This window comes from Benincasa hispida, chromosome 2, assembly GCF_009727055.1.
Source record: "Benincasa hispida cultivar B227 chromosome 2, ASM972705v1, whole genome shotgun sequence".
Classification (NCBI taxonomy): Eukaryota; Viridiplantae; Streptophyta; class Magnoliopsida; order Cucurbitales; family Cucurbitaceae; genus Benincasa; species Benincasa hispida.
Genome location: NC_052350.1, coordinates 40,012,279 through 40,034,641, shown reverse-complemented (window position 1 = coordinate 40,034,641; position 22,363 = coordinate 40,012,279). Strand labels below are relative to the sequence as shown.

The 22,363-nt window shown below is 32.7% G+C and overlaps 1 protein-coding gene across 8 annotated transcripts; it reads left to right on the top strand.

Annotated features, from left to right (window-relative positions):
- Nucleotides 1-9,446: 9,446 nt before the first annotated feature.
- Nucleotides 9,447-19,683, top strand: LOC120071173 (pentatricopeptide repeat-containing protein At5g01110). Of its 8 annotated transcripts, none has more exons than XR_005480172.1 (4): nucleotides 9,447-11,318; nucleotides 12,010-12,105; nucleotides 12,539-12,811; nucleotides 19,274-19,683. XR_005480172.1 is itself a non-coding variant. In XM_039023281.1 (2 exons), exon 1 carries the CDS (start codon nucleotides 9,500-9,502, stop codon nucleotides 11,762-11,764), a length of 2,265 nt encoding a protein of 754 aa, XP_038879209.1. In that variant the 5' UTR covers nucleotides 9,447-9,499; the 3' UTR covers nucleotides 11,765-11,804; nucleotides 12,010-12,107. The 8 variants fall into 8 exon arrangements, 2 of the variants coding, with proteins under 2 accessions (XP_038879209.1, XP_038879208.1); XR_005480169.1 differs by having other exon boundaries at nucleotides 9,447-11,810; XR_005480170.1 differs by lacking the exon at nucleotides 19,274-19,683 and adding an exon at nucleotides 16,815-17,302 and having other exon boundaries at nucleotides 9,447-11,810.
- The last annotated feature ends 2,680 nt before the right edge of the window (nucleotides 19,684-22,363 follow it).

Genomic DNA, 22,363 nt, shown 5'->3' with positions numbered 1-22,363 from the left:
CGAACAAATTTGATTAGAAATATACAACACTTTTAACAATAGTTTTTGATTCTAACGTACCCTAAGTTATAGACTTCTATTTTGCAATGATGCCCCAGTGAGTCAGGACAAACGTCATCGGTCGGGTGATCGGTTGCCCCTTCACTGGGATGAGACATTCTCAACCATTAAGTAGAACCAACACTTGGAACTGAACCTAACAGCCACCATTTTTCGATCCAGAATCGTTAATATTTAACTATTTTGTGTAAGTGTAACCCCTCATTTTCGGTGCTAGAGTCCCGCCCTAATGCACTTACCGTAAGAAAAAGACAGATTAGGACAAGAGACTAAGTTACCTTATCCTCTTACAGGAGATCAAATAAAAAAACGCGCAAAACTGTCATTCTTTAGGGGGACACTCCCAGGGTGCCTCGAGGCGATGCGCAGTAACTTTATTCAACCTAACGAGGGAGACCGAGGGATATACTGTTGCACTTTTCGCTCCCACTTACTATGAACATTCTCTCCATCCACCTTTATATTGACCTACCCAAACACTATCCGTTAGAGGGACACGTCAAAGGTGTCGCAAAGCTGATGATAGATATCACTGTGTGGACTTTAGGAGAAAAGTAAAGGTTTAAGTGAAGCATCTTATGCCCCAAGTACCTCCCACTGAATGTTCTACCTATGGATTCATTAACCTAGACAATCCGACTACTAATTTTAGTCTAAGTGATCTTTTTAAAGTATGCTCATAAACAACGTTTGTTTATGAAATACAAACAAGTTCAATTAGTCACATTTAAACACTTTAATGGATTGTCCTTAACTTGCATGCATGCATCAAATCTATCTAATTCACTTTTCCAGATAAGTTCTCAGGTAGGGAAGTTACGTTTCCGTTAACTTAAATACCCCAGCCCGGACAGAACCCGCCTTAGACAAAAGGTCCCTTATAGATAGATTTGCTACACTTTAAACTTTTATTAGCCAATTTAATCCTATTAAATCGATTAAAAGATTAAAGCCTTAGGGTTTCTAATCATATTAAAACCGTGATCTTAGGTCAATGTGATCCAAGTTTTAAACATTTTAAAACAAGAATTAAACCTAAGTAAGCATGTATGTCTTTCTTATTTCTTTTAGTTCTAATTTCTCTTTTAACTCTTAAAAAGAAACAACTAAAGAAAATTGCGCATAACGAGAACTTTATAATAATTATAAAGTAACCTATGTGTCACGCTTCATGCAATGTCCGGTCATTATTATATAACTTTTATAAAATGCGTAATAACCAAGAAAACATGCTATCATTCACCCTTATACTATAACAATTATAATATAAAGATGATGCATGTCAATGCTTTTTATGCATGCATAAATATAACTTTTATATTAATGATGCATGAGCATGCTCTTACATAATAAAATCATGCTTCTCTAAATTATAACAATTACAATAAAGAGATGATGCATAATCAATGCATACCCTAATGTAGAATTTACTATATGTGCATACCATATGATATATAAAACATACATCACATGTATTAAACAAATAGATTAATGGATCGGGATGAGCCTTTAAACTAAAAAGAATCGGAATGAAAAACCTTATCTATTACATTTATCATCGAGCAAACCGGTTCACAGGCGAACTGGGTCTTGAACCGTTAGGAGGTCTCCATCGTGTAGCAATCTTTAGCAGGTAGACAATCGTTCAGCACGCACTAGACGATAGGAACTTTAGCAAACAATCGTGTAGACGACAACGAGGATGCGAAGCCTGATCGTCCATGCGATCGTGTAGCGCAACGATAGGTAAATGATTTACCTTGAGTTACTAAGCGATGAAGCTTGCTGACCTAAACGATCATCTAGCACGCTTTAAACGATACGCGAGTGTCTGATCGTCTATCTGATGCGTGTAGCTTGGTAAACGATTTACCTTGCGATAGCGATCGTTTAGTCAGTTATTAAGCGATAAAGCTTGTTGATCTAAACGATCGTCTAGTTCGCACGCGCATTAAACGATACTCAGCGATCGCGTGCCCTATCGTCTTCCCGATACGACCAACTCTTGATCGCATACCCTATCGTTCAACCGATGCGTTCAACCACATCGTATAGTCCTTCATCTTCACGATGCGATGGACAACGATCCCATAGAACCTTTTCTGCACGATGCGAACAACCCTAGATCATCTCCTTCCTCAAGAGAGGCAATCTTTGCCCAGAACTTCGATGAATGACTCAAGACTTCAAACACTTTGAATACAAACTCGATTATGATTATATATGCCAAAAAATGCAGGGCCTTTACATACAACCGCAAATATAAAAGGAACTTAAACAGACCGAGGCAATTCATCCCGAAAACATCCATTAATCCGACACATCCACAACAGTATTAACACTTAAAAACAACGTAGAAATGCACCCACCATGAATGTAAACGTTATTTCGTTGCAACAAATGAAATTGGAGTATCAAAAACCTGGTTCTGATACCAATTGAAGGATCTTATACCGAGAGTTTCATAAGTGGGTTTAGATCGCTCCAATTTCACAGTGATAGGAACATAAACGATATACATTCTATACTAATAGTTATACATATTAAACTCATCAACAACATGCTCAGAATACGATAAAACATAGAGAAAGTGGTTCATACCAGAGGAAGACGATCTTCATTTGTGTGAACCCACATCAGCGGAAAACTCTCACCGATCTACCAGCACCCGACGAGTCTCTCGACTGTTACTGCACGATCTGAACGTACACGAACAAGGCCGGGGGGACAACACCACCACAAGGGAAACCCGGGTATCCTCGGCGTAAAAAAACCCAAAGAATGGGCTCTAGTGAGTTTGGTAGAGGACGGAGGATAAGATTTCGTGTAGACGATAAGCGCGCACGAGAAGAACTCTACTATCGTATAGCGGGGACGTTTATCGTATAGTAGAACTACACGATTGTTTAGGAAAAACTGGACGATCGTTTAGAAAAGTGGTATACGATCGTTTAGAGAATGCGTGAACTAGACGATCGTTTAGACGAATGAGATTCTATTGTATAGGCTCTCAGTGATCGCTCTTTCACGGTTTCTTTTTGGGCGCGGGCTATCGAATGCACGAATGAATTAATTCTCAAAATGAAAACGATTTTCATACTTCAACCCGCTGGTTACCTTAACCTTCGCGGCCTCATGTTCCCACGTTCAAACGTGAATTAATTGGTTAATTATTAAATAATTAATCAATTAATTTAATTAATAAATATAATCATAATATATTTATATCCTATAGTTTGATATAATATATCTACTATAGTATTTTTTTCTCTACTTGATATAAATCATATTTATATCTAATTTTCTCCAAAATAATGTATCTCATACATTTAACCAATTATATCATATATAATTAATCAGTCCAATTATATCATATATAATTGAACTTCTTCTTGTCAATTTGAACATTTCAAATTAATCCAAACACTGGTTATCGACTTTATCCAAGCTACTCAGGTGACCTAATGGACCTGTGGCTCGAAGCTCTAACGGTACGTGAATAGCTGACTAAACTCTTTAGCCACGAAGTTCACCATCCATTAATTGTTAGTGATTCCACTAAAGACCAACAGTTGAACTCTTCTTACCATAGATATATTTATGTGTCCATTGGATATAACCAATCATGAGTACGATGACCCTTCACAGATGCTTGTAAGTACAATTGGGTCAATTTACTGTTTTGCCCCTGTAGTTACATCTCACTCCTTAAGTACCATTGATTTCTCCAATGAACAAAACAACATAGTCCAACTATGTGTGAACTTCTCTCGGGCCAAGAGAAGGTGTGTGGCGCCACATCGTTTAAGCCCTAGAATCAGCCTTTAAGGGAGCCATCTATCTACTTACCCCTGCCTCGGGAAAGGAGTGAATTCCATTTCGTGTAGTTGAGTTCCCAGCTCCCAAATCAGACGAATCCCCAAAATTGTAGGTTTGAATCGGCGACTTGGCCACTCGCATCCATACAAATCAAAGGATCGCCCTCAATGGTAGGAATTCCCAACTTACTCAGGGTTGAGGTCATGTTACCTATGGTTATCCTAGTGAAGTGAAGTCTTTGTCATGAACGGTGTTATATAACGAGACATTAACACTTCGTGGTCAGGTCTTATACAAACTCTTTGTATAGGACGCCCCCGCTCGCATGTCTCTAACACGAATGATCAGGATCAGACCATTTGTAGCAAGTCACAACACTTGTGACCATTCNCTCTTTGTATAGGACGCCCCCGCTCGCATGTCTCTAACACGAATGATCAGGATCAGACCATTTGTAGCAAGTCACAACACTTGTGACCATTCCACAAAACGGGCCGCGTCCGTAGCATTACCAGGATAAGTTTTCCCTCCTATATCCATATACTACAGACCATTTTGGTTATCACTCAAGACATGATCCACTTGTATATCACCACATACATGCTTGAGTCACATACAGATAACCAGGGATTTTATGTTTACTGGTTTGTGGTAAAGCAAATAAAACACGTAAAAGAGCAAAACAACAAGATGTGAAGTAAATATCATATATTAACAATCACATGTGTTCATATATACTGTTTACAAACTACAGGACACGAGATTTTAGGGCATCAACCCCAACATTCTCGACAACAACTTCGACAAAGTCCACATTCGACGATCAACTCCAGTAACAACCACCTCTGACAACCAACACTAACATTCACCTTAACTAGCCAACTCCGGTGAAGTCCACCTCTAACAAGACCTCATCTTTTATGCACATTCAACTCATACGTTTTAAGATTGTTAAAGTATACTATAGGGTCGACAGTTATACAATTAATAGCAGTTTGTCTATGTTAAGTGCAATATTTACATGTAAAAGGGTGGTTACTAAAAGAAAGATTGTGCTATCCTTTTATTACTTTCTTGTTTTCCAAACTAATTGCACAGATCTTTCAACAATTAGTTGGAGGTTCGTAAGTATTAAGTCCGAAGTCTACTTTTTATGATCCAAAAATTGTTTATTGTTGGAGAACAATTTGTGATGTATTGAGTGTTATTAATTGATATGCATTTTTTAAGGATTGTTTTCAAATATAGGAAAATTAACTAAAATATTTACAACTAATAGCAAAATATGATAGACATAAATCGTAGTCTATCATTGTCTATTACGGTCTATCACAATGATATTTTGTTATTAGTTGTAAATATTTTTGGCATTTTTGTCATTTAAAATAATTTTCCTTTTTTACACGTACATATACATTTTTTGTGGATGTCATTATTTCATTTGTGAGTGGAAAATTAGACTTAACCATAAAAATGTTTGCAAAAAACAAGTTTGTACAAACAAAATATATCATTTATTGTATTGGTATAAAATGTAAGAATCAAATGTTTGCACAAAAAAGGAAAAAAATTATTAACAGTAAAAATTGAAATTTATATTTCACAAACCGATAATAAACAAGATAATAATAGGTTTATTTTTTTTCTAATTAACATTTGTGCTTGAATTAAAATTATTTGAGAGTAAAAAATTAAGGGGTGGGAAGTAAAAAAAATGTTCATTCTATTAGAATATGACATGTTTTTTGGGATGTAAATAAAATTGTTATGCAATTGAGTATTCAAATTGTGTGTTGAAAATATGTTACATTTTTCGAGAAGAAAAAAAATAAGAAGTTGTTCAATTTGTAAGCTTCTTCAGTGTTTATGATCGAGGATTAAGTAGTTGTGAAAAGTTTTCACATGTTTGGTGTTTAGGAATGGAAAGAAAATATGTTATGTAATCGAGTGTTCACAAATTGATTCAAAATTTGGTGAGTATATGTTTACTTTATAGAAATTTCTTATGTTTTAAGAATTGGAAAAGAGTTAAACATTTTTTAGCGTTAAAAAAAATTTAGGAAAATATGTACAATTGGAATTTTAAAAAACAGCTAAAAAATCAAGAGAAAATAAATTTCGTTTAGAAAAATCTACCTCAGATACTCCAACTCAATTCAAATCTACACCTAGAACATGAACTTTCTACTCAGCTTAGCCTAACTCAGTATGCAAAATATAGATATTTCAACTCAACTCTACATCCCAAACATAGACAATTTAACTGTCAAACAATAATTACCGATAATTACCGATACAGTTCAACTAACTCTAAGATTGTGTTGGTAGGTTGGCTCGACTTGAGTTATAGGATTGTGTTGCTCACCCTTTTGTCAGTTATTTATAAATAGTACACCTTCACCCTTTTAACTTTAAGGTGCGCTAAAGTTATTGAAATGAACTAAAATGTCTTCACTTTAACCAATTGTATGAAGTTGCAATTAGCTTTTAGTTTCCACGTACAATCATATATAAATGCAATTGATGATCTTTAAAAAAGAAAGATAATAAGAAACTCCATCCTTAATGTCAAGTGAGATTACAAGATGCAACACATAGGGCATTGCTCTAAATTTGTTTATTGTAACTATTTATATTTAGGTCAGGTGTTTATGTTTTAGGCTTTTGATATGCTTTAATAAAGATCATTTTATTTTTAGTTAAAGGTAGAAAAGTCTTGTAGCTAATAAGCTAAAAGTAATAGGTTTAAGGGTTTTGAATTAGACATTTTAGGCTCAATTATGTTTTTTTGAATAAAACTTTATAGGGTTGATTAAAAAGGTACTTTTTTTTGTTACTTTTTTTTTTCCTCTTTGGATTTGGTCTACACCAAGTTTATGCACCCACAATAAAAATATGGTCTAACCATGATGAAAATCAATCGCAACGGAATGAAATTATTTCGATGATGTTTATTATTTACTACAAATAGGTTGTAATTGATCGTAATCAGAAATCTGTTGTTTACTTCCATATGGAAACTTAATAAAATATAGATGATTACTATAGTGTCATTTTTATGTTTCCAATTAATTAAAATGTAGTTACTACTGACAAGAATTTAGTTCACTAACACTTATATACCGAAAGTCTCTGATTCAAATTCTCCCACCCTAGTTTGTACTAAAAAATAATAAAATATAGTTACTAAATAACATGTTATAGAGATTGAAATACCCTTTATCAACTTTATTTGCTTATTCAAAATTTTATAGTTAAAAAATCAATACTTAAAATAAAAATAAAAAATGTATACTTAAAAAAAAAAAAAAATAGCAATAATCTTAAATCACATTCATATAATTCAATTTTCAATTTGAAGAAACTTATAATCTTATATAAATACATTATAGAAACAATTTTCAAACAAAACCTCTATAGTTATTTGATTTAAATAAGCTAATATTATTTAATTTATTGCAAAATTATATTTTTGTAACAAACTAATCCAAAAATCAGAGAAAAAACATTTTTCAGTTAAATGTGTAATAAAAAAAATCCGCATAAAAATAATAACAATAACGTTAACACAACCATTGTAAATATGGCCTAACAAAAATAACATACAGAAGAAACATATTAACTCTTTAACGATAGATATGGATATGAATATGGATCTCTAACCATGATTCTTAATATGGTTCAGTAACGAAAAATGGCGGTTAAAGGAAAAAAATGCAAACTTTTAATAAGGAAAATTATTTTAAATGATAAAATTGCGGAAAATATTTACAAATAATAGCAAAATATCACATTCTACCTGTAAATATCGTGATAGACCGTGATAGACTATCATCTATGTCTACGGTCTATTGTGGTCTATCGCATATAAACGGTGATGTTGTGCTATCATTTGTAAATATTTTGGTTTGATTTCCTATATTTAAAAACAACCCTTGGACATGGATCTCTAAGTATGAAGCTATATACTTACTTTTAATTTGGATATCGATTTTTGTAGAGAAATGATAGATAAAATAAAAATTATATATAACTTTTCAGTTATGAAACCAAATGGAGCATAGCTTAATTGCCATACAAATATGCCACGAGATCTATGGTTCAAATGAATAAATCTATGAATCTAGAGAGTGATAAATGATGGAAAGTCAGAAAAAAAAAAGTGATGAGTCCTATGTAAAAATTAATAAAAATGAGATTGACGATCTTTTCAGAAATAATGTGGGGTCACCATTGATTCATATGGTTGGTCCATAAACCTTATCCCTCCCTTTTATTTATTTATTTTTGCCCTGTTTCGCCACATGGGAGGGACGTGGGGACATAAATAAGGGAACCCATCAACTTATTTCAATTTAGGATAATAATCTCAATCAGTACACATAGGTTGGCCCAACCTAATCGTCTCATGCTAGGGTGACTCCTCGCAAATCTCCCTTTTAACACCAACTGTGTTCCAAACCTAACTCTCATACTACTTGAATTGGCAAACAATCCAATCCTTGTAGACTCGTAAAGAAAACAATTTTGGCACTATACCCACACATATATGTTCCTAAACAATGAAGATGTTCATTTTTTCCATGGAGACGGGTAAGGATTTTCCATTTAGGTGAGGGAATGTGGGCAAAAAATTTGTTCATAAGCTAAACAAGTCTCCATCCTTGCCCCCGATCCCCTATTTGTCTAATTTTTAATTTATTATAATGATTATTTTTATATTATTATTATTATATAAACATTGTATTTAAAATTTAAATTTGATTGGCTAATGACAACGCTAATAAATATATTTGAATATGATATTTACATCTGAATTATATATGAATAATTTGATAGGTAGTTTTTTTAACAAGAGAAATTGAGTAATTTCCTTTTACATTTATAATTTTCACATGGAATTAATGAAATTTAATTATTTATTTTAAACTTTTAAATAATAGTTAGGACATTTTCAAAAATAGAAAAATAAGAAAATTATTTACACAAAATAACAAAATTTAATATTATTTGATAGAGGTTGATAGAAGTATATCGGTGTCTATCAATTCTATGTGATTAACTTCTATAAGTGTCTATCATTTTTTTTTAAAGCTTTCAAAGGCTTAGTTTTTTGAATTATTGGTACTTGAAGGTTCTAGTGTCTATAGGTTTAATTTTAAAAAACAAAAAAATCAAATAGTTACCAAATAGTTTTTTTTTTCTTCTTTTTGTATGACGTAATCATTAAAATTCAATCAAAGAGGAACAAGATTTGATGCTGTCACGGGACATTGTGGTAAATCCGTGCTAGTGGAAAATTTGTATAATATTCACTGCTCTCATTCATTTGATAATTCATTATTCTTAAATGATACTATCACGACAAATAATGAATTAAAGTAATATTAATAATTCTCTATCGTAGGATTATAATTTTTCTCGGATGCTAGTGGGCTTCTCTAAGACTGTCCAATATAGATGTTCACGGGTGGGATTGGAAAAGATAATTTTCATTATTTTTATTATTTCTGTAAATAATTTGACATTAGATGGTTTTTAAAGTTACCAAATATTAAAAACCATCTACTGAAAAAGATGGTTCCTCTTTTCTTTCTCAGAAACTCTTGAGATTCTATGAATGAGCTTGAGCTGTCCTCAAATGGCCGTTCATCGTCTTCCTCTCCCAAAATCCACTTTCAGAAGTGGAGTTCTCGCATCAACATTCGCATCTGCAACTCCTTCGGTCACTCACACTATCTATTCGCTCCCCAAATTTCGTTCCAATACTCCCCTTCGATCCCTCCAAACCCATATTACTCCAGAACTTCCTCACCACGATCCTGTCTGTTCTTCATTCTCTCCCTCGGATTCGTTTCTAGTGGACAAGATTTTGTTCAATTTGAAGCAGAATAATGTAAGTTATTTGTCCAATTCTCTTTTCCGCCTGAACCCTTCACTTTTACTCGAAGTTCTCTGTAGGTGTCGTGAAAATTTACATTTGGGCTTAAAATTTATTGATTTGGTTTCTTCTAATTGCCCAAATTTCAAGCATTCGTCGCTTTCTTTGAGTGCAATGGTTCATTTTTTAGTGCGCGGCAGGAGGCTTTCAGAAGCCCAAGCTTGCATTCTTAGGATGGTGAGGAAGAGCGGCGTCTCACGAGTTGAGGTAGTCGAATCCTTAATTTCGACTAGTGTTAATTTTGGGTCGATTGGTTTGGTTTCTGATTTGCTAGTAAGGACTTATGTGCAAGCTAGAAAGTTAAGAGAAGGGTCTGAAGCATTTCGAATTTTGAGGAGCAAAGGAGTTTCTGTTTCTATCAATGCTTGTAACAGTCTCCTTGGTGGTCTTGTGAAGATTGGGTGGGTTGATTTAGCTTGGGAAATATATGGGGAAGTTGTGAGAGGGGGTATTGAGTTGAATGTTTATACACTGAATATTATGGTCAATGCTCTGTGTAAAGACCGGAAAATTGAGAATGTGAACTTGTTCTTATCAGACATGGAAGAGAAAGGAGTTTTTCCTGACATTGTGACATATAATACTCTCATCAATGCTTACTGTCGTGAAGGACTTGTTGAAGAAGCCTTCCAACTGTTGAATTCAATCTCGAGTAAGGGTATGGAACCAGGCCTTCTAACTTATAATGCTATCATAAATGGCCTATGTAAGATAGGCAAGTATGAAAGGGCAAAGGATGTTTTGAACGAGATGGTGCAACTTGGGTTAAGGCCTGATGCTGCTACGTATAACACATTGCTAGTTGAGATTTGTCGAAGAGATAATATTTTAGAAGCTCAAGAAATATTTGACAAAATGTCACGTCATGGTGTTCTTCCTGATCTGGTTAGTTTTAGTTCTCTGCTTGGTGTGCTAGCAAGGAATGGGCATCTTGATCAGGCTTTTATGCATTTTAGAGAGATGAAAAGTATTGGTCTAGTGCCTGATAATGTTATTTATACTATTCTCATAGATGGGTTTTGTCGAAATGGTGCTATTTCAGATGCTTTAAAAATGAGGGATGAGATGCTTGCTCAAGGTTGTTTTATGGATGTGGTTGCGTATAATACTATTTTGAATGGATTATGCAAGAAGAAGATGTTTGCTGATGCAGATATGTTATTTAATGAAATGGTTGAGAGGGGTGTGTTTCCAGACTTTTATACTTTCACCACACTCATTCATGGATATTGCAAGGATGGAAATATGGATAAAGCGCTGAATTTGTTTGGAACAATGGTTCGTACAAACCTCAAGCCAGATATAGTGACATACAACACGTTGATTGATGGCTTTTGCAAAGTAGGCGGAATGGAAAGGGCCAAGGAGTTGTGGGATGATATGATCAGGAAAGATATTCTCCCTAACCACATTTCCTACGGAATTGTAATAAACGGATTTTGTAGCTCAGGCCATTTATCTGAGGCATGGCATTTGTGTGACCAGATGGTTGAACGGGGTATCAAACCCAATCTTGTCACTTGCAATACTTTAATTAAGGGATACTGCCGTTCTGGTGATATGCCAAAGGCATATGAATATTTGAGCCAAATGATATCAAATGGAATAATTCCTGATAGCATCTCATATAATACTCTTATTGATGGATATTTAAAAGAAGATAACTTAGAAAAAGCTTTTGTATTAATTAATGAGATGGAAAAACAAGGGCTCCAACTTGATGTTATTACATATAATGTAATTTTGAATGGATTCTGTGCAAAAGGAAGAATGCAAGAGGCTGAGCAGGTATTAAAGAAAATGATTGAGAATGGTATAAATCCTGACAGAGCCACATACTCTTCTCTGATAAATGGTCATGTCAGCCAAGACAATATGAAGGATGCATTTCGTTTCCATGATGAAATGCTCCAACGAGGACTTGTGCCTGATGATAGATTTTAAATTTGCACGTCACTGGATGCATGTCGACTATTTAATTAAGGCAAAGGTCTCTTTTCTCTCGTGTGTGCATGCAACCGTATTCCTTTTATATACCACTTTATTATTCTATTAAACTGTAAATTGAATTGGTAGGTTGTGTTTTCTGATTGCTTAATATGAGAGTGTCATGTTCACACGCATACTGAATATACTCATAAATATATCTCTGCTCAATTTTTAAAGCACCAACTTACTCTTTCGTGCAGGGATACTTCACATATAATCTGAACCTGGATGCTGATACTTTAGCTTTGATGGCTTTGACTCCTTGATTACAGAGAATTAAATTCTAATCATCACAGGTTATGAATCTGGTTTATTTACTAACACCCTCCTCCCCTCCCCCAACCTCTTTTTTGATAAGAGACACTTCATATGTGATATGAAATTACGATAAAGGGGAATATTTCGAAGCTCTAAATTGTAAATAATTATTCAAATTAGCACAAAGAGTATTAACACTATAATTGTTGATAGGAAAGACTTAATATCCTTGGGGAGGGCCATGATGTCATGTGTCAATTGAAGTTTGATAAAATAAACTCTTAGAAGTGACCAGCAAAAGAAAAGTTACGAAGACATGACTTTGGGTTTTCCTGTCCTTTTTAAGAGGACACCATCTCAGGCATAGGGAGCCATGGGAGTTGCCTTTACATTTTGTCAATTTAAGCTTGCTTGGTAAGTTTCTACTTCCTAGAGAAACAACCTGATTTTTTTGGATGTTTACCTTTTCAGGTAAAAATGAGAGAAAACTTGTGTATAAGAGTTGATCACGAGTTGAGTAGATCATCACAAAGAGATCGGATTGTAAAGGAGCCATTTGATCCTGGCAGCCAAAACCTTTTGGTTGCTCCATCGAGGAATGAAAGGTAGAGGGAAAACAAAAGAGGGATCTGATTCATGTAGATCAATCTCCCAAGACGTCTTATAAAGCCAAGGTCCCAATTATTTGTTGCTAAGTTCTAACTTCCAAGAATCTTTAATAGAGGATGAGGAAAGCCAAGGCAGGTACATTCACTTGCCTATTTCATTCTGATTTGAATTTTTGTTATAGCGCCCAGTTTTGTTATTTCAAGTAGTGTGGAAAAATATCCTTCCAGATGGAGGCTGGAAAATTTTTGGTTTATTCAGAAAATAAAGAAAATGAAGCAAAACTTAAAAGGATACTAAACATGTTCAAACAAAAGTGCATAGATAGGACATAGGAGCTAAATATGCAAGATCAAAGAACATGAGTTCTTCAAGAGGTGGCTTGTAATAATGAGAGGAAAAAGAATATGAGAATCCATTTGTCTGATGTTATGTTAAACGAGAATCGGAGGGGGTTATAAAAGAGTAGAGTTATATGGCTATGAGGAATGGACAAAACTCTGACTTTTTTCATCATAGTTTATCAGCAAGAATGAAGAATCTTCTTGTTAATTAGCCTTTGATAGAGGATAAAAAGGTTGGTCTAAGAGAAGGAACTTGAGGAAATTTTTGTGGGCTCCTTTTAAAGCTATATACTAAAGACTAGGAAAAAAAATAAAATTATCCCCAAAAGTATTTAAAAGATATACTCCATAGAAAAGAACGAAAGTTTTATCGAGATAATATTGAATGGGGGCACAATATTGAACGAATGGAGGAAGTAGTTGAAAAGCTTCTAGAAGAAATCAAGATTCAACAGATTATTAAGGAAATGGGGACTCCGGAATGACAAGGGCCTAATGGATTCCAATCATCTGGAAAGGTCCTCTTAATTAATGTATAAATGAACACTTTCCTCAGTTCAAAGAAAGAAAAAGCATTTGGAGTGGATGGATTGGATTGTAGAGATCTCTATTATAAACCTCTTAGGCAATGGTATATGCCTTAACCATTTAGTTGACAGAACTCTTGGTTTTCACATGAAGTTGACCTAAAGGTAAGAGTTAAGGCGTTGGAGAAATAAGATAAACTTCAGCTAGTTATTAACGTTTTGAGAGGAAATAATTTGAAGAACACATATATTGTAAGTAAAGAAAGGGACTTCCTTCACGAGAAAGTAAAATACTCCAAAGTAGGAATTCATATTACAATAAAGCACCCATGTATTGATCCCAATAAGAACGCTCTTCAATATATATATATATATATATATATATATTTATTNTTTAATTATTTTATTTTTGTTTTTGATAAGAAACGGACCCTTCAAATGCAAGTATATGAGATGAAAACTTCTAAGTTCTTTGGACTGATCTCCCAATTGGAACACTTCTTCCTGCAAATATTTACTCCAAGGGAAGCATGAAGAAACCTTCCGACCATAACCTCACGCAATGTCCTGACCAAAATTCCAAAACTTGAAGAATTAATTGTAAACCTCATAATTCCTGTATGAACAAAGGGCGCTATCTTCATAACCATGACTCTTTACCTTCATGATCTGGGAATATTTCATGTTTTTTCTTATCTTAACCTTGGAACTCAAAACAACCGACTCTAACTGAATTCTTAGATTCATTTTTCTGTGTTTTCTTTTTAAATGTTAAATATGTGTTTTAGTACCTAATATTCGAGAATTTTGTTTCTATTGTTTATAGAAGTTTCAATTTAGTCCATTTGTTTTAACAATTTTCACTTTAGTCCATGTTATAGAACGTGAAACTCCATCTCAAAGCCAATTAGCAAAGAGAGGAGTATTTCATGTATCCTATGAACATTGTGAGGTCCCTTCATTTTTCTAATGTGAGATCCTCAACATGCCCCTTTAGGTTCACCATTCTTGTATCAGATTTCAATTTTTGTTTTTGGATTGAGTACCCATTTGGGCTTCATGAGCTCTGGTACCCTATTAGATAACATGCAGTTTCATTTCAAAACTTATTGGTAATGAGAAGAGTAGTCCATGTATCTTATAAACATTGTGAGATATTTTGATTTTTCTGATGTGGGATGCTCGACATTCCTCCCATTGATGTTAAAAGTGGTTGATATTAGACTTACATAGCATGATGAATTGGCGGAAATTTAAAGAAGAAAAAAGTCATCTAAGAGAAGGAAATTCAAAATTTCTACAAATTTTTTAATCGAAGGATATAGTTGTACAACCTATAGAATAGATCTTGTTCAAGTAAGGTCATGAAATTTCTACCACTTGAAAATTTGTTAGAGAGATTAGGAACTTTCATTTCTTAGATGATACTTTATGTCTGCTAAATTTATGCTAATTTACTAAGTATTACTCTTTTAAATTTGTACATTTTTATATAGAAAATTATATATATATACATACATACATATACACACACAATAATAGAGTAGTTCTAAAAGTAATCCAAAAAGTAAGGTAAATATTTTGTGTATAGGCCACGATTTATCTAATATTGTATACCATATCCACGAGTGCTTTAATGAAACATGACCACCAGTTGTGACTAATGTGTAAGTCATATGCGGCTTACTTGGCAAGGCCAAACACTCGGATACTGATGGATACCTCTCATTTATTTGAGTTATTTAGTTTTGAAACTCAGTTATTGTAATGTATTCATGAGTTTTTTTAACCAAAGTGATACTAATTATTACAAATTTAAGTAAAAACAAGTGAAACCTATGTTTTTGCTTTGATGTATCAAATAAAGATGTTTTGGTGTGAAAAGAGTCCAGTTTTGAACGTAGAAAAACGGAAGAAAGCAGCAGAATTGCAAATGGGTTGCCATTGCTATTTCAATCTTGGGAAAATGGCATAGACGGCCTATAATAAATGGCAAAAATGAAAAATGGGTATTCTTTTGAAACCTAATGAATTTTGGCCTTATGTTTATGTCATCACGGTATGAAATTACCACTTTAATCCTAAATGTATTCTTCTATTTTCTTCGTTTTGCAGCGTTTTCTTTTTTTCTTTTTTGGTTTTTTAGTTTCTTCTTCTTCCATCTTCCTTTTTTTCTTTTTTTTTTTTCTGCGATTCGTTTTTTGTGCATTTTTTGTGCATTCTTTCTTCCATTTTCTTTCTTTTGTTCTTTTTTGTGCATTCTTCTTTTTCTCTTCCTCCGTTTCTTTGCATCAAGCATCAAGCCTAGAGTATAGAGCATTAGAGCATTCAGCATCAAGTGAGCTTCTAAATCGAGCATAAAGCATACAACATAGAGTATCGAGGATTGAGTAGCATGTACCTAGTAAGTATATAGCATAGAGTGTAAAATATCAAGCATCGAATATCGAGTATCGAGGATCGAGTACCATGTAACTAGTATATAACATAGAACATCAAACATCGAGCATCAAGTATCGAGGATCGAGGAGCGAAGATTGAGTATCAAATATCAAGAAAACTTATGAAGCATAGCATGCAAATGGTTTTCAGGGTCAAATGGGTGAATTCATAGGGTGCTGACATAAGCAGAATGCCGCTTTTCATTCAATTTTAAAAAAGTACCCATTTTTCATTTTGTCCCCGAAAAAGAGGTCATCCTTACAAAAACTCCTTGCAATCTTGTCCAACGGTGCACAAACTTTTGAAGGTGTGCGATTCTTGGATTTGGCTATTTTTGGGTAGATTTTGTATTGATTTTTAGCCTGATGGACAACGATTTGCTAGCCCAACAATCCTTGAAGTACCTAACCTTTAGAGGCTATAAAATGGGCAATTAACACTCAAGAATCAATATATTAGAAGTGCAGTTGTTTCACATTGAAAAAGTTTTAGGCAGTGATGGACTCCAAAGCACTATGAAAGGAATGTGCTTTTGGTTTTAAATTGTTTCAGTCAGAAACACTTTAAAGTCTACGTGTCACGTGTGCTAATTCTAATTAAATTCTCTTTTGTATTATCTAGTTTGAGAGTGAGATTAAAGGGTGTGAGTGATACAAAAGTTTTGAGAGAATTATTCTGTGCGATTGTAATAAATTTTTCCACAGTGTAATTTTTATGGTCCGTGTTTTTTTCTCCGGTTTGGAGTTTTTTCACGTTAATTCCTGTATTTCAAGTTTTATTGCTTTATTTAATTTCTCTGTTATTTCCTGTTTATTCCTGTGCTACTAGTGGGAGGTTTTTTCTGACAAAGAATGCATCGATTCCTTGGAGATAAATCATATTCTAGCTCAAGATTTTCATTTCTGCGTTCTTTTCTTAAAAGAACCTGATCTACTGCATCTTGGTTCATTTCGATCCTATCAAGAGATTGTGGTTTGCTATTACCCTAACTCTTCTTGACAAGGTTAAGTTGGGTTGGATTGAAAAAAAAGATGTTGTAGGATTTTTCCATTGTTTCAGTCATTTGTCTGTCAAATAACATTCGACGCGTGTTCTTTCTCCCTCCCATTTTTGCACTTCCTTTTGATATTTTAAGTTATGTACTTTCTCTAACATTCAAGCTCAAGTTTTGTTTACATTTTCTTTGAGTTCTTTAATTTCCAGCTTAATCTTTTACATCATAAGTATAACAAGTGTGTTTTGTTTCCTTAAAAACAAGTGTGTTTTATTTCATTAGGTTCAATAAACAAGTTTTTCTTCCTCAATTTTATTTTGCCTTCTATTTTATTTTAATTTTGGGCAAATATCAATTTAAATTCTAAACTTTGTAGATTGTATCAATTTAAACTTAAGAATTGTATCAATTTAAACTTTAAACTTTGTAAATTGTATCAATTTAAGCCCTAAATTAATAATTGTAACAATTTAAATCCCAAACTTTTATAAGTGTATCAATTTAAATCCTAAACTTTCATATAAAAGTTCAAAGTTTAAATTGATATAATTATTGGTTTGGGGTTTAAATTGATATAATCTTCAAAGTTTAGGATTTAAATCAATATAATATTAATTTAAGGTTTAAATTGATACAACACCCTAAGTTTAGGAGTATAAATTGATATTTGCCCTTTAACTTCTCTTCTTTTATTCTATTACGAAGTTTTCCAGCAGTTTTGTTTTATTTTCTTTCATCATGAACTAAATTCTCCTAAGGAATTCAAATATTCAAGTGTCCTAAAGGAGAAAAGAAAAAGCATATCATGTAAATTAAGAACTTTCTATCATTCTCATAACATGATTTAATTTTTATTGAGTTTATTTTCTACGTTAAAATATCATTTTGGTTTGTATACTTTGAAAATTGTTTAATTTTAGTTCCTCTCATTGATGTGACAAAGACTTTTTTCCTTTTTTGTCAAGACGATAAAAGAAAGATAAATAAAGGGAGGATTGAGCCACTTCAATAACTTTTTCTCTTTCTTGTTTCTCGTTTCATAGAATGCGTAGTTTCTTGTATTATTAGATTTTCTACCTAGCTTGTGAAATGGTTTAAACACCAATTCCACTGATAAAGGGTTTGGTATGTAAGTAAAAAGGTCTGATTTTCATGGAATCCTACCAAGATTTTCTAATACACCAAGGGAGATTATTTATATATATAGTTTGAAAAGATGGATTCAAAAGAGACCTGGATCAATTACTTGAAATTAGAGAAATGGTGATTCCAATAACGACCAGTTTGTGGTGTCCGGTCCATCCTTCTAGGCTTTTTGATTATTAAAGATTCATTAACCATGTATTTTCAATTAATCTTAAATTTAGTCCATAATGCTAGTATATTATTGATTTTTTTTTTGTTATCTAATAACATTTTGACTACAAATTTTGATAACATGTCCACATGTTGTAATTCCTTGCATGAAAGTTGTTATTATTTAATCAATTTCAATAAAAATTAACTAAGAGGGACCAAAATTTAACAAACTCCAAAGTATGAAGACCAAAATGGTATTTTAACCTATTTTCTAATATTATTCTAGATCAATCACCTAGACTAATGAGAGGGTTAGATTAAAACTTGATTCAGATTTTTTTTTTTAATCTTAGATATAGGACAAAATCTTTAGAATCATTAGATTGTATTTTTAATTAATTAAGTTTACTTTAGGAAATATAGGTTTAATGGATTAGGCTCGTTGCTTAGAAGGTTGAATAGGTGTTGAAATTGGTTCACAATATTTCAGTTTGAGTTAAAGTTACAATTGCATGATCATAAGCTGCATCTCCTTTCCAACAGGCATAAGCATGCTTGAAAACTCAATTACCTTTTTGTTATATTTGTTGCCTTGGGACACCATATTTGGAATGTTTTTCAATTACTTTTTTTTAGATGACTTTATTTTAGAAGTTCTTCCTTTTTTGGGCAACATGTTTTTAGTCCATCATCAACTCAATAACGAGGAAGTATATATATCATACGTGACAACACTTATTTCTCTTACGTGATAAAAGACTACCTTAGTTTTCTTATTGCAAAATTCAATTATATAGATATATCTATAGTATATTATTTTATTTTATTTTTTCTTTCTGCAAAATAACTTTGTTAGAGATCAACAATAATACTCAAGTGGAACAAAAAATTTACCTAGTTTAAGTTTAATGTGTTATGACTGCAACGGACATCATTCAATATACTAGGAGCTAACCATTGTTGACACTGACAAGATCATACATGCTTGTTGCAGAAGCCATCGACAACAAGCTGAAAATATTTCAAAGCTACACGTAGACCAAGAACCTTCTACATTCACGATCATATTCGAGTTTTTCACGTGCACTTACCAGGAGTTCAGATAGACATTGCATCAAGTTTTCGTCGTCGACAAGAGAATTAGTCACTAGACTCATTTTTGTCCATCGTAACAAGATATTAATGTCGTAATTCATCATCAACCATGCTTGATGTGCCTTGAGTTCGTCATGGAGCTCATCCGAGAAGGCAACCACTATGTGGTACATGAGTTTCTGTTGATATGTTATTATATTTTTTTACCCTTAGCATGTAATTTTTGTTAAACTTAAGATCTAATGTTAAGTAATAAACAATTATTCGATCCAATTTCTAAGCAATAAAGAGTTATTCGATCCAACTTAATATGAGACTTGTGTCACAACATGAGTCATTTTGGGGGATGGAAATAAAATTTGTAATTTGGAGTCCATTCCATTAGAGGAAAACAAGTGTGAGTGGATTATGGAGTATGCTATTGATGTTGACACTATTCTGCAAGAGCAAACCATTATGCCAACAATAGATCCTTCAATCTATGATATCTCTGAGAGATATTTGAGTATATTTAAGACGATTGCAGCTTTCTTCCATTAAGTTACTTTCCAGTATGCTCCTTTTATCTCTAATTCAACGGTGCGTGTGTTGGCAAGGTTGGGTGGATCAGGTCCGAGTGCATTTTGGCTCGATTGCTTTGTTTCATGGGTTTTGTCTTTGTATTCAAGAGATTTTTCTTTTCTTATTAATCATAGAGCTTTGTACACTCGTGCATTCGGTTGCTTCAGTTTTATTTTTTTTAAAGTAAAGGAACTTGCATGATTGAGAGTGATTTTGAAATGGTTAAAATGTTTTTAATCCTTAAACTAATTTTTATGATATGAAAATTTCATTCAAAAGTGTAAAATTGAAAACTAAATTAATTTTAATGATTAAAAGTGTGTTTTCGAGTGATTTTAAAAATAATAGAAATGATTTTGATAATTTTAAAATCACTTTCATACATACACGAGAGAGTGAGGTGAAACAATTTAAGTCGTCTACCATATACACAATTCCTTTAAAAAAAAACTACCATAGATTTGTTAATATTTTGAGTTTGTACCCCATTTATATAATTTCTTATTTTATTCACATTATTTACATTCTTTTGTTAAAAAAAATATCTTAAATATGTATTTTTTTTTTTAATTAAAACAACATTATTCATCAAACTACCCTTCACTTTTGTTGTCCTAAGGAGAGATCAGTCCGCTTGTTTCCTAGCCATTAAAAAAAAAAAAAAAAAAACCCAGCAAAAAAAGAGGTATGGATGCATGCATAATAATTAGATTTGCAGATAAGTTGAGTCATTTTTGTAAAGATCGTCTTAGTCAAGGATGAAAATATTCATGGATATGTTGATATATCACCGATATATCCATAAATTGAAGGGTTCAATATCAATATTAAATATTCATGGATATCTCCAACATCTTCTGTACATGCTCGTAAAACATAAAAATGTCTTCTATTTTGTCAAATATGAATATGACTACTAATAACAACATCTAACTTAGTTTTAGAGTAAAAACAACTTAATTATTAATCTAAATAAATTTTATAAATTTCGTGACTTATAGAAATATTTGTCGATATCGATATTTTATAAATATATCCATCTATATATCTGTAAAATTGAAATCTCGATATCGATATTTCAACCCTTGGTCTTAGTTTGCTTTTGTTAGATTAATGTCACTTTCTATTGTTAGTTCTTAGGTTTGATATCTATTAGTGTTCAGACCAGTTTATGCATACCTCAACTAATCTTACTGAACAACTTTCCTAATCATAAAATATTTGGGTGTCAAGAAGACTCCTAGATATTAATCTTAGGTAGGTAGACCATAAATTGAACTTATTCCCTCTCAACCCTTTATTAAAATCATACTATTTATTTATCACTACATCAACCTATGATGGTTAGTTCTTAAACTTGTTTTTTCTGATGTCTCCCGGTAAGTTTGTCATTTTTCTCAATAAAAATCCAAGTCTTTATAAATTAAAAAAACAAAAGCCATGGCTGCATAATTGCTTTTCCACCCTATTCCTAACCACAAGCTCAATAGAAGAAATTATTTGGAAAGATCACAATGTGTTGTGATGTTCATTTAAGGAAATGATAAGAATGAAAGTATATTTCCGATGCAATTCCAAGGCATCCTTCTTTAATAATTTCTAAGTTACCAAGAGGTGAATGTTAAAAATTAAACATGTTTTAATTAGATAAGTTATAGATGAATTAATTTATGAGAGTTGAAAAAATTAAAGGATGAGAGTTAATTAAGTATGTTAACGTAAGAGTTAATTTAGTAGAGTTTCACATGAATTAAGTGTAGGATTTTAATTGTTCCATATATATTTAATTAGGGCGTGAGTTATGTATTTAAATTTACCCATGAAAATTCTATAAATAGGATTAACATTGACATTGTTGATGTATCCAAGTGTGTAGAGAAGAACATACAAAGAGAGTTCAATCAAAGGTATGAACCAAGTTTGAAGAGTCTTTCAATTAAAAGTGTTTTTGTTTCCTCTCAAATAATCATTTGTTGGTTATTTATTTGTGAGTGTCCATCACACACTTCCAACAAAGTGGTATCAGAGCTTGAGTTTGAAAAACAATAATTGTTTTGCAAATGGCAAATAACAATTTGGTTCCTTTCCAAGTGCCTCGACTTATGAAAGAAAATTATAGCAGTTGGTGTATTCGTATGAAAGCTCTACTTGGTTCAAAAGATGCATGGGACATTGTCAATAATGGTTATGAAGAACCAGAAAGTGATGCAACTTTACATCAAGCTCAACGAGAAGTTTTGCAAAATATAAGAAAGAAAGACCAAAAGACTCTCAGCATCATTCATCAAGCCATCGATGATCCAAATTTTGAGAAGATTTCTGGAGCAACTACTATACATAAGGCATGGCAAATTTTGGAGATTCACATACAAAGGAATAGATCGAGTAAGAAGGTTAGCCTCCAAAAATTGAGAGGAGATTTTGAATC

What these genes read in the sequence shown, in the direction of transcription:
- LOC120071173 (XM_039023281.1), top strand. Translation starts at nt 9,500, where the DNA reads ATGAGCTTGAGCTGTCCTCAAATGGCCGTTCATCGTCTTCCTCTCCCA.